Consider the following 11824-nt stretch of genomic DNA (forward strand, 5'->3'; position numbering starts at 1 on the left):
TGGAGACCATGCTCCGGCGCTCCGCGCGCTGCCTGATGGAGGGCAGGCAGCTGCTGCTGGTGGGCGCGGGCAGCGTCAGCAAGAAGTTCGTGTGGCAGGCGGCGCGCGACTACGGGCTCAAGGTGGGCGGGGCGCGGCGCGGGGCGGGGCCTCAAGCTCCAGCCTGAGTGGTGGAGGCGGGACCCCGGGGCGGGGCCTGGAGCCAAGGCGCGTGCGCGGGGGGCTTTGGGGGGCGTGACCAGCAGCCCTGGGGGCGGGGCCTGCCCGGGGCGCCAATGCGCAGGCGCGGGGTCGGGATCCGCTGTCCCGCCGGGGTTAGGGGAGTAAGCTCGTTCTGGCCCTGCCAAGTGTGAGAGGCCCCTCGGAAGGGCACGGATCCCTCCGCGGAAAGAGGGGCAGAAGAGCCCAGGATAGGCTGGGGGAGTGGGGGCCCGGGGCCAGGGGCGGCGTTCACGGTTAGCGCCAGAGACGGAGCCGGGCTGGGTCCTTGAATGCCAGGCTAAGGAGCCTGGCTTTATCCAGGGGAAAGGGCTGGCCCTTTGAGGTTGAACTGGCACTTGGCACCCAGGGTCCGCGGAGGGTGCTGGGGAGCAGCTTACAGATCCCAAATCGAGTTCTCAGCAGTGGTCCCACCTTACAGAATCTGTAGCAAGCCGGGCGGGTAGACATTATCCCCATTGAACAGATAAGAAAACTGAGGCCTTCTCAGCTGGCCCTAATCTACCTCTCCTCCCCTCCCTCTCTCCCCCTCTCTCCTCTTCCCCTGGGGTATGCCACCTGCGCTCCCAACCCTGCACACTGTATTCTCCAGCTGGGATGTCACTCCACTCCTGATGCCAAGTTTTACAATGCAAACAGCCATCCTCCCGTCCCTCTTCAGTGGCTGCCTCTGCCTTGGGTACCAGTGGGCAGTGGGCTTTGGCATTCCATGCCCTCACTGGATTCCTCCATGGGTACCTCCCAGTGTCAGAACACATGGAGTGAATGACAGCCTGTCCTGAACCCCAACCCCGGTTGCAGAGAGAGGCCCTGGGCAGTGAGGCTGCCGGTGGGAATGAGCCTCCTGAGTGCTCTCTCAGCCTCCCCTCTGCACTCCAGCCCACTGCCACCCAGATCATGCCCTTTTCCTCCTGCAGCCGTCTCTCCTAGCCTCTCCTTTCCTCTGCTGGCTCTTATTCTTCAGCTCCCAGTTTAAGCATTGCCTCCTCCAGGTGCCTTTTCTCTCCTGCAAGCTAGATTGGGTGTCCCACCTCCACACCCTCCATTTATTCAATCGGTCATTAACAAATACTTATTGAGCACACCTAGTGTTTGTGAGCCCGTCTCCCCTGAGGGCTGGGACCATGTCCTACACCCCATCCTATCTCCCCAGGGCACAGCAGGTGCTTGCACCAGCTGACCTGGGTGTGTCATCCTCCTGTGGTTTCTGCAGCTGCACCTGGTGGAGTCAGACCCCAACCACTTTGCATCCCAGCTGGTGCAAACCTTCATTCACTTTGACACGACGGAGCACCGGAGGGATGAAGAGAACGCACGGCTGCTGGCAGAGCTGGTGCGAGCACGTGGTCTGCAGCTAGATGGCTGTTTCTCCTACTGGGACGACTGCCTGGTGCTCACAGCCATGCTCTGCCAGGAGTTGGGTCTGCCCTGCAGTCCCCCGGCTGCCATGCGCCTGGCCAAGCAGAAGAGCCGCACCCAACTGCACCTGCTGGGCTGCCATGGCCCGCCCTGGCCTGCGCCCTCCCTCCATGCTGTGCCCTGCTGCCCACTGGAGAGTGAAGCTGACGTGGAGAGGGCTGTCCATCAGGTACCCCTGCCAGGCGTCATGAAGCTGGAGTTTGGGGCAGGTGCAGTGGGTGTGCGGCTGGTGGAAGATGCGCCACAGTGCCACGAACACTTTTCCCGGATTGCCCGTGACTTGCAGGGGGAGGCTGACTACCCAGGCATTGGGCTGGGCTGGGGCAATGCCATGCTGCTGATGGAATTTGTAGAAGGCACTGAGCACGATGTAGACCTGGTGGTGTTCGGTGGGCGGCTGCTGGCTGCCTTTGTCTCTGACAATGGCCCCACAAGACTGCCTGGCTTCACTGAGACAGCGGCCTGCATGCCCACTGGGCTGGCACCAGAGCAGGAGGCGCAGATGGTGCAGGCAGCCTTCCGCTGCTGCCTGGGCTGCGGGCTGCTTGATGGGGTCTTCAATGTGGAGCTCAAGCTAACCGGGGCTGGGCCTCGGCTCATTGAGATCAACCCCCGCATGGGTGGCTTCTATCTACGTGACTGGATCCTGGAGCTGTATGGTGTGGACCTGCTACTGGCTGCTGCTATGGTGGCCTGCGGTCTGCGTCCCGCCCTGCCCACCCACCCACGTGCCCGTGGCCACCTGATGGGCGTCATGTGCCTGGTATCCCAGCACCAGCAGATGCTGAGTTCTACCACTAACCGGGAGACCCTGCAGGCTCTGCAGGACCAGGGCCTGCTGCGCCTCAATCTGCTGGAGGAGACCCTGGTGCCTGGCGAATACGAGGAGCCCTACTGTAGTGTGGCCTGTGCGGGGTCCAGCCCCGCTGAGGCCCGCCTCCGCCTGCTGGGACTCTGCCAGGGTCTGGGCATTGACGGGCCCAACTACCCTGTTGCCTACTTCCTGTCTCACTTCAAATAGCACTGGGGCTGGGGGCAGGGACGAAGTGCTGGGGAGAGGAGCTGTAGTGCCCTCTGCTCCCTGGTGCTCCCTGCCCCTCTCTCTATGGCCCCACCCCAGCCCCGGCCTGGCCCACTCCAATGCTCAGGTCTATTTCAGAGTGGTAGGGCCATTTTGACACCAAAGGCTTCCTGGGCTCAAGCGCCACAAAAGCAATTATCTGGGGGCTGCCGGGCCCTCTTGCTCTCCCAAAGGCCCCAGCCCACCCCACGGCTGCCCCAGGACTCTAGTCTTGGAGAAGTGACAACAGCTGCACACACATACTGCTGCCCCCATCCCCCCCACCCCAGCTGGAAGTGAATTCAAACCCAGCCCCTCTCCCCACCCCTCCAGGTCTGTCTCTCTTTCTGCCACCTATAGGAGAAGAGAACTGGGGAAGGGGGGTTCTTGTCTTGGATGAATCCCAGGAAAACCTGAGACTACAGCCTTTGTCTTCCTCTTACCCAAATCCCAGGATAGTTCTAGAGCCTGCTGAAAACCTTGGCAGTGCCCTGCCGCTTCTCCGGCAGTACAAGGAAGTGATCTGTGGTCAGCAGTGTCATCTCTCACACCTCCAGGCAGACACTATTGCCCCCATTCTACAGGTGAGGGAATAGGTTCAGAGAGGAAAAATTACTGCCCCAAGGTCATACCACAGTGGATGGAGGGTTGTGGGACATGATGCAAGGTCCAGGTTTTCACTTTTATTAAGTCTTACATGTGCACTCAGCTTCTAAGCCCCCCTCACCTCCCTGCCCTCATCCATAAGTGGCCCTGAACATCTCCCTCCTGTGCACCATGCACGTTTTCCACCAAACTTCAGTGCTTTGGCCCCTGTCACACCTAACTAGCATTGGCCGATGAGAGTCTACACTACCTAATTCAAGGAAGGCTGCTTTAGGAACTCCTGCCTCTGCACAGTACAGGGGCTGTGGACAGCAACCAAGCATCCCTCCCCAAATAAAGGCTTACAGACTAGTGAAGTGTCTGGAGTCTGAGATAGGTTCCCTCAACTGGACAACTCCTCTGAGGCTCAGCTTGGGCAGGGGGGGGAGGGAAGTGAGGGTGATACCTGTAGCATCTGGAGCTAAGGGAAAAGCACCCCACTGGCCAGGCCTCTGGGTTGACCTTCAGTAGGGGCCTTCCCTACACCACATCAGGGCCCAAACCTGAGGATCTCCTTTGGTGGAATTACAGCCAGAATGCCACATCCAACCAGATAACCCTCTACCAGGCTGGAGACCCCTAAGTTCTGTCCATCTGAGTTTATACCCAGCCTCCCCTGTGCAGCTGGAATACACATCTAGACAGCCTCCAACAATCAGAACTCACACTCAAGGCCTGGTCTGGCCCCAATTCACCCCCAGAGCCATGTGAGACAAGAATCCATGACCAATCTAAAGTCATAGACAATGGGGCTGGTTCATGGCTCACTTGGGAGAGTGTGGTGCTGATAACACCAAGGCCATGGGTTCAGATCCCATATAGGGATGGCTGGTTGGCTCACTTGGGAGAGTGTGGTGCTGACAACACCAAGTCAAGGGTTAAGATCCCCTTACCGGTCATCTTTTTAGAAAAAATAAAAATGAAGTCATAGACGAGGTCTGGAGTGTTTATTCTTTCAATAAAGCTGCTTTTTTTTTTTTTTTTTGCGGCTGGCTGTACAGGGATGGAAGCCTGGACCTCGGTGTTATCAGCACAAGGATCTAACCAACTGAGCCAACCGGCCAGCCTCAACAAAGTTTTGTTAAGTGCTTATTCTGTACCAGGCGGCCAAATTACTAAATGTGCTTAAATTGACAACTGAGTTTGTCCATATTTACAGGTGGATCAATGAGCCCCAAAATCTTTAGGGCAAGGAATTGGCAATAGAACCCGGCAGTGAGCTGGTCACGCAGTAAATGCTTTGACCCGCAGAGTCTTCGAGCCAGAGGCACGTTAGGGAGGCCCTGATGCAGCCGCTTTCCTTTCAGGAGCGAGTAGGGAGGAGGGCGACCTGCCCCTCGCCACCCAGCCAGCCTGGCAGCACACGGCTCCGACAGGTCTGGGGATTGCATTTACACTCAAACCTGCATGCACTTCCCACTCTGACCCATCCAAACTCAAGCTCTCCCCAGAGCCAAAATGGGGGCCTTCCAGGCCGCTCCTGTCCAGTGCTGACCCTGGGGAGCAGTGCTGGGAAGCCAGAGGGCCCCTCCGAAGAGGGTTCCGCAGGCTGAAGTGTGGGCTTCCCTGCACTCTGGGACTACAACTCCCGATACGCCTTGCGACGGACGCCATCTTTTCTCTCCGGTGGGTTAATCGGCCTGCCGGAGAGTGAGCAAAGTCATTGCGTCATCGGCGCGCGCGGCTGCCGTCGCGGGATGATGACGTGAAGGCCCGGGCCTGGGACTGTCTGTCAGAGCGCGGCCAGGTACGGGCCGAGGGGCCCGCGGGGCCGGCGCCGCCATGACGGCCGTGTTTGACCTGGACTTGGAGACGGAGGAAGGCAGCGAGGGCGAGGGCGAGCCAGAGTTCAGCCCCGCGGTGAGTGTTCCGCCCGGGCGCGACGGATCCCCGCCCCTGTCCAGCTGTGAAGCACCCTTCCCCCACCTCTCCAGGCCCCCAGCCCTTTCCCCGGATTCTCTTTTCTGCCTTAGTCCTCTCCTCCCCAGGCCAGGCCCATCCTCTGCGAGCTCCCATCCCTCACCCCCTTCTCCCCCGGGCCAAGCAGTCCACCTCGGAGGGGAGGGGGGGTATCCCGGCACCTCCCTTGGCTCTTACCCCTCGGTTTCTCACAGGACGCGTGTCCCCTTGCCGAGTCGAGGGCGGCTGGCCTGGAGTGAGTGAGGGTCGTGTTGGGGGAGGGGGAATGGGGTGGGGAAGGAGACCCGGGGAGCACTGGAGCCTGCCTCCATGAACTTCTTGTGTCCATAGGCCTGTGGGACACTATGAGGAGGTGGAGCTGACTGAGACCAGTGTGAACCTGGGCCCTGAGCGCATCGGACCCCATTGCTTTGAGCTGTTGAGTGTGCTGGGCAAGGGGGGCTATGGCAAGGTACTGGTGCTCCCTCCTCACGACCACATAGCCTCAATCTTGTGCCAGCAATGGATTCTCAAAACAAACAAGACTTGTAAATCAGCAGAGCCTCTGATAGAATTCAGATCTAGGAACATAAAGGAGGGCAGGGCAAATGCTGTCAGAATCAGACTTGAAATCTTTACTGCCCCACCCTTAGGTGGGCCTAGGCCTCTTGGTCCCAATGCCAGAGCTTCAGGGTGGGGCTTCTTGAAGACTAGATGTCGAGAGGAAAGTTGATCCTGTCTCCCCTGCTCTACAGGTGTTCCAGGTGCGAAAGGTGCAAGGCACCAACTTGGGCAAAATATATGCCATGAAAGTCCTGAGGAAGGTGAGTCATTCATTTAGCCAACAAATAGTGATTGGCTGCCATTCCCAAGGCACAAGCCAGGCTTTGGGAAGACAGCAGTTAACATGATGCAGGAGACGTGGCATTGGCCAGTTTATTATCTATTGTGATGTATATTGTCTTGCAGTAATTCTCAAATAGGGGCACTTTTGCCTCCCAGGGGACATTTGACAATGTTTGGACACATTTTGATTGTCAAGACTGGAGAGGGAAGTGCTATTGACATCCAGTGGGTAGAGACCGGGGATGCTGCTAAACATTCCACAATGCACAAGACAACCTCCCACAACAAAGAATTATCTGACTCAAGGTGTCAGTAGTGCCAAGGTTGAGAAACCCTGTGTTGGAGGATAAGCCAGTCCTGAAAAGGATGATTGCTGACAGCAGCAGAATTATGGAAAAAATACAGTGGAGTGGCAGAGGATGACAGAAGGGTAATGGCTGGAGGGACTGAAGAAGCTCTGGGTACCCCACCTTCTAACTGATTCCTGCTTCTTCAGGCCAAAATTGTGCGCAATGCGAAGGACACGGCACACACGCGGGCTGAGCGGAACATTCTAGAGTCAGTGAAGCACCCTTTCATTGTGGAACTGGCCTATGCTTTCCAGACTGGTGGCAAACTCTACCTCATCCTCGAGTGCCTCAGTGGTATGACTGCGGGCGCAGCCAGGGGTGTGGGTGGGGCAGGAAGCACAGGTAGCTCTGGGGGAAACCCTGAGACATGTGGTCATGGAGAATGGCTAGGAGCCCCCACACCACTGCCCATCTGTCCATCCATCCGTCCGTCCATTCATTCAGCAAACGTCTGTCCAGTGCCGACTGTGTCTCACCTGTGTTGGGGTGGATAGGAATGGTGGGAGTTGTTAAAGAAGTCCAGAGGGTGGTTTTATCCATTTCTACTACCCTTTCATGTCCTTTTCCTCTCCCCTGGGTGCCCTGCATCCAGTCAGGTCCCAAATCCAGCTGGTTCATTCTCTGCAGTGTCCTCCACCCCCTGCACTCTCGGGGGGAGGTGAGGAATCACAGTTGTTTTTTAATGAGGCTTGAGGCCTCCAGCTCACCTGCTTTCTAGTGTCTCCTCCTCTGACTGCCAGGGTCGTCTTCCTGGCGCACGGGATTGTTCCTGACACAGCTAGTCAGAATTCTGTGACTCTGTAGCTGCCCAGAGAAAGCCTTGCCTCCTTGGCCTGTTGTCCCCTACTCATCGTCCAGGCCTGTTTTTCTCATCTGCCTCATCTGTACCAGAAGAGCCCTGTGAGCCTTGCCTCCACGCTCTGTACTCCCTCCCCTCCATCTCAGCATCCCCTTCGAGTCCCACCGCCACCACACTTTCTCCGTTCTCTTGTGTTGGGATGAAGTTTTTCTTTCCTGTCTCCTCTGGGGGATCTTTGGGGTTAAGTTCTTGGAGGTGTTGCTCCAGCGTGGAGTATTAGAGCGATTGTGTGCATGTCTGTCTCCCCATTAGCCTGAGTGTTCTGAGGGCAATGGCTGGGTCTCTTCATCTCTGTCCCCAGCTTCACCCAGCACAGGGCCAGGCACCGAATAGGCGTCCATAGATGTTTGCTGAATTGAATTGAATCCCCACGGCAGCTCTGTGAGGCAGGTAGGGCGGGAATTATGAGCCCCACCTTCCCCAGGAAGAATCCAAGACTCAGAGTAAATGGGCCCCTTCCCAGCACATGGCTACTGATGTGTTTGTGTCGCAGGTGGCGAGCTCTTCACACATCTGGAGCGCGAGGGCATCTTCCTGGAAGACACAGCCTGGTGGGTGTTACTCCTGCCTCCTCCCGTGGGGTGCCTGGCCTCCATCCCCCACCTTCACCCTGCTCTGTCTCTGCAGCTTCTACCTGGCCGAGATCACACTGGCCCTGGGCCATCTGCACTCCCAAGGCATCATCTACCGGGACCTTAAACCTGAGAACATCATGCTCAATAGCCAGGGTGCGCACGTGTGCCTGCATGCACGTGCAGCAGCGGCATGCCTGGGGTGTGCACTCTATGGGGAGGGCCCAGGAGCCCCATGGTGCGGTGGGGCACTGACCACCTCCTGCAACATTCTTCTTCAGGCCACATCAAACTGACGGACTTTGGGCTCTGCAAGGAGTCGATTCATGAGGGCGCTGTCACTCACACCTTCTGCGGCACCATTGAATACATGTAAGTGGCACCTGGCTGGCCCCCAGGGGTCGGGAGAACAGCCAGAAAGGGCCTGGTCTGACTGACAGTTCCACCCGGCCCCCAGGGCCCCCGAGATTCTGGCGCGCAGTGGCCACAACCGGGCGGTGGACTGGTGGAGCCTGGGGGCCCTGATGTACGACATGCTCACTGGATCGGCAAGTCCAGAGCCCTCAGGAGGAGGGTGGGTGTGGGATGGGAGGACCCCCCTTCCCCACTACGGGCAGGACCTGGTGCAAGGTCACAAGGCTCCTCTCATCTGCTGCCTCCTCCAGCCACCCTTCACCGCGGAGAACCGGAAGAAAACCATGGACAAGATTGTCAAGGGCAAACTGGTGCTGCCCCCCTACCTCACCCCAGATGCCCGGGACCTTGTCAAAAAGGTGGGGCCCCCTCCTGTCCATGATCAGGCCCCCAGCTTCCTCCAGGCCCTGCACACATTCCTGAGTCTCCCTGCCCTGGGCCTCCAAGAAGCTGGAGCCACCCCGGTCACTGCGTGGCGAGCCCCTGGGAGGGAAAGGTCACTGCGTGGCGAGCCCCTGGGAGGGAAAGCTCTTGTGTGGGGCCCAGGATTGCTCGCCTAGGCCTCAGCCCTGACTCAGACCAGCGGCTGCCCCTGGCCAGTCCCTAAGCTGAATCTTAATTAGCAAACTGTTCATGATGAGCTGTGGACTCTGGGGGCAGGAGTGGGTGGGGTTGTGGGAAAGCTCTTGTGTGGGGCCCAGGATTCCTCGCCTAGGCCTCAGCCCTGACTCAGACCAGCGGCTGCCCCTGGCCAGTCCCTAAGCTGAATCTTAATTAGCAAACTGTTCATGATGAGCTAACCCCTCTTCCAGCGAAAGGTGAGCACTGGAGGTGTGGTGGGGGAGGGGAGGTGCTCAGTCCTGATTTGGAGATGGAGCCTCAAGGAAGCCCCTGGGCGTTGTCAGCAACCAGGAGCCTTTGCAAAGGGTTCGGGGAGAGGGTGCCACTGGACCAAACCTTGAAAGTCCTGAAGGAGTCAGTAGGTGGAGGCCACACTCCAGCGACTTCCCCCGCACCCCACCTGACCCCGCCCCGGCCAGGCCCTCACCCTTTGCCCTGGTCCTACAGTTTCTGAAGCGGAATCCCAGCCAACGGATTGGGGGTGGCCCAGGGGACGCTGCTGATGTGCAGGTGGGTCTGGGACCACCACAAGGGGGCAGGGCTGAAGGTCCGAGAGTGACCGTACAGGGGCAGGTACCTTGGGCAGAGGGAGTTACTTGAGGGAGCCGAGCAGGGTAAACTGTTGGCATGTTCGAGGGTGCTCTCTACCCACAGAGGCACCCCTTCTTCCGGCACATCAACTGGGATGACCTCCTGGTTCGCCGTGTGGACCCCCCTTTCAGGCCCTGTCTGGTGAGTGGAGGTCCGCTGGCCCAGTGGCAGGTGGAGGACCCACTTCTTGGGTGCCCTCTGACCCCTCCTCTCTTGGGTCTGTCCACAGCAGTCAGAGGAGGACGTGAGCCAGTTTGACAGCCGCTTCACGCGGCAGACACCAGTGGACAGTCCAGACGACACGGCCCTCAGTGAGAGCGCCAACCAGGCCTTCCTGGTGAGGACCTGGTGCTTATGGGGACCGGGACAGGGACTGTGGCCACGTAGTGGTGGACACTGAGTGTCAGCCTGTCCTGCCCATGCCCCTAGGGCTTCACGTATGTGGCACTATCCGTCCTGGACAGCATCAAGGAGGGCTTCTCCTTCCAGCCCAAGCGGCGCTCCCCCCGGCGCCTCCACAGCAGCCCCCGCACCCCCATCAGGTACCGAGGGGCAGGGCAGAGTGTGGCAGGGGCAGGGCTCCAGTGGCCAGGAGGCCATCTGTAGCTTTGGGCTGCCTCGGCCAAGTCTCTCAATCAGCATTAGAGTCAGTGTCCTCATCTACCATGGGGACCTGGGTGGGAGCTTGTGGACGCTACAGTCTGTGCACCTAGGTGGGTGGGAGACTGCCCTCCTTGACCCAGTGCCTGCAGGCCATCGGGGCCTAGGAGGCTCTGACTCTGCCTTGGTTTCCCCTACAGTCCCCTCAAGTTCTCCCCCTTTGAAGGGTTCCGGCCCAGCCCTGGCCCACCAGAGCCCATGGAGCCACCTCTCCCTCCACTCCTGATGCCACCGCCACCAGCACCACCCTCGAGCACTGCCCCTCTTCCCATCCGTCCCCCCTCAGGGACCAAGAAGTCCAAGAAGGGCCGTGGGCACCCTGGGCGCTAGGAGGATGGGTAGGGATGAGGGTAGCTGGACCCTGGGCCAGTTCCAGAGACCTGGGGGTGTGTTTGGGGTATGGGAGTGTCTTTGTCGAGGGTGGCTGTACCCTGGAATCATGAGTGTGGAGAGTTACAGGCTATGGCTGCTGGTGGAGGGGCCACCACCCACCTGGCCTCCTGCATCCAGCTGTGCCCGTGGACATTAAAGGATTGAATCATGACACCAACCTGGCTCTTCTGGTGGACTCTGGGGGCAGGAGTGGGTGGGGTTGTGCCAGGAGGAGTCCCTGCATAAGGAGGGGAGGGGTCGGTACAGGACACACCGCAGGGATGGGGGCGTTTATTTCAAATAGCTGCCCAATGCCCATGGGGATGGGGATGGAGATGCACAGACTTGGGAACCGGCGGGGGTGACAGTCTGAGGGGCTCCATGTGGAGGTTGGGGGCCGTGTCCAGCCATGGCAGCATGGGAAGCAGGGGCACAGTGAGTGAGTGGCCATGGCAAGATGGGACACCGAGGCTGGCCCTATAGTGCGGTGACATGGAGGCCTTGGCCTCCAGCTGCCCCAGTGCTGTCGTCCCAGGCTGCGCTGCCAGAAAAGGCATGCAGGTCACTCAGCAGGGCCTCGGCACTGCCCCCTGAGCCCGCTGGCCCCTGGGAGCCCAGGCCCAGGCCCCCTTCGGAATCACTGTTGTGTGCGTCCTCAGCCTGCTCCGGGGTCCGCTCTGGGCTGGGCCCCTCTCCGCACTGCTGCACGCCCTCCCGGGCTTTGGCCACCCACAGGCCACCATCCGTAACGTAGTCGTCTTCTGCCTCCTGCTCATCCTCTTGCTGCTCTGGGTCGTTGTCTGGTGACCCCTGCTCAGCCCGGGTCTGCAGCCAGCGGCCTGGGGGGCTGGCCCAGAGCAGGCGGCAGGTGCGTTGCCACAGCGCAGCCCCCAGGCGGACTGGGTGGTAGTAGCCCCCTGAGTCTCGGCTGAGGCGGCACCAGGCCAGAGCCAGGCCAGTGGCCAGTAGCAGGAGCAGCAGCAGCAGCAGGACAACAGTGACAGAGCTGGAGCCCACGCCGTGGTTGGCACCACCTGAGCCCAGAGCCCCTGGCAGGGCCAGCAGCATCCCGAGCCCTAGGACACAGGGCAGAGCCTACAGGGAGACAGGCGGGGCTCATCACCCAGGGTGCGGGCCAGCAGGGGACAGGCTGCATGACCGAGATCGCTTTCCTTTCCTCTCTGAGTGCATCCATCTTTGGGTGCCTCTCAGGCACATGGGGACAGTCAAGCAGTAAAGCCCAAGTCCTTATTTGGTCAACCAGGCCCTGGTCCTATGAGACCAGCCCCCGCCCCTG

General features: G+C 59.6%; 3 protein-coding genes across 4 annotated transcripts in view; 2 read left to right on the forward strand and 1 right to left on the reverse strand.

Annotated features, from left to right (window-relative positions):
* CARNS1 (carnosine synthase 1) overlaps positions 1-3656 on the forward strand; it is a 7681-nt gene extending 4025 nt beyond the window's left edge. Inside the window, 2 exon segments of the mRNA XM_008572109.1 lie at positions 6-122; positions 1433-3656. Of these exon segments, the coding sequence (XP_008570331.1) occupies positions 6-122; positions 1433-2659 (1344 nt within the window). The 3' untranslated portion in view covers positions 2660-3656.
* A 1392-nt stretch (positions 3657-5048) lies between these two features.
* RPS6KB2 (ribosomal protein S6 kinase, 70kDa, polypeptide 2) lies at positions 5049-10705 on the forward strand. Of its 2 annotated transcripts, XM_008572088.1 has the most exons (15): positions 5049-5203; positions 5458-5498; positions 5594-5714; positions 5998-6066; positions 6585-6732; positions 7791-7848; positions 7925-8025; positions 8151-8241; positions 8327-8417; positions 8535-8642; positions 9352-9414; positions 9559-9636; positions 9725-9832; positions 9925-10037; positions 10296-10705. In XM_008572088.1, the coding sequence occupies exons 1-15, from the start codon at positions 5126-5128 to the stop codon at positions 10483-10485; spliced, it is 1458 nt and encodes a 485-aa protein (XP_008570310.1). In that variant the 5' UTR covers positions 5049-5125; the 3' UTR covers positions 10486-10705. The 2 variants fall into 2 exon arrangements, with proteins under 2 accessions (XP_008570310.1, XP_008570312.1); XM_008572090.1 differs by lacking the exons at positions 5458-5498; positions 5594-5714 and having other exon boundaries at positions 5090-5203.
* Positions 10706-10803: 98 nt separating this feature from the next.
* The window catches only part of PTPRCAP (protein tyrosine phosphatase, receptor type, C-associated protein), a 2595-nt gene continuing 1574 nt past the window's right edge, over positions 10804-11824 (reverse strand). Inside the window, exon 2 of the mRNA XM_008572091.1 lies at positions 10804-11622. Within this exon, the coding sequence (XP_008570313.1) occupies positions 11005-11622 (618 nt within the window). The 3' untranslated portion in view covers positions 10804-11004. The remainder of the gene's footprint in view (positions 11623-11824) is intronic.

Source organism: Galeopterus variegatus, unplaced genomic scaffold (assembly GCF_000696425.1).
Source record: "Galeopterus variegatus unplaced genomic scaffold, G_variegatus-3.0.2 Scaffold752, whole genome shotgun sequence".
Classification (NCBI taxonomy): domain Eukaryota; kingdom Metazoa; phylum Chordata; class Mammalia; order Dermoptera; family Cynocephalidae; genus Galeopterus; species Galeopterus variegatus.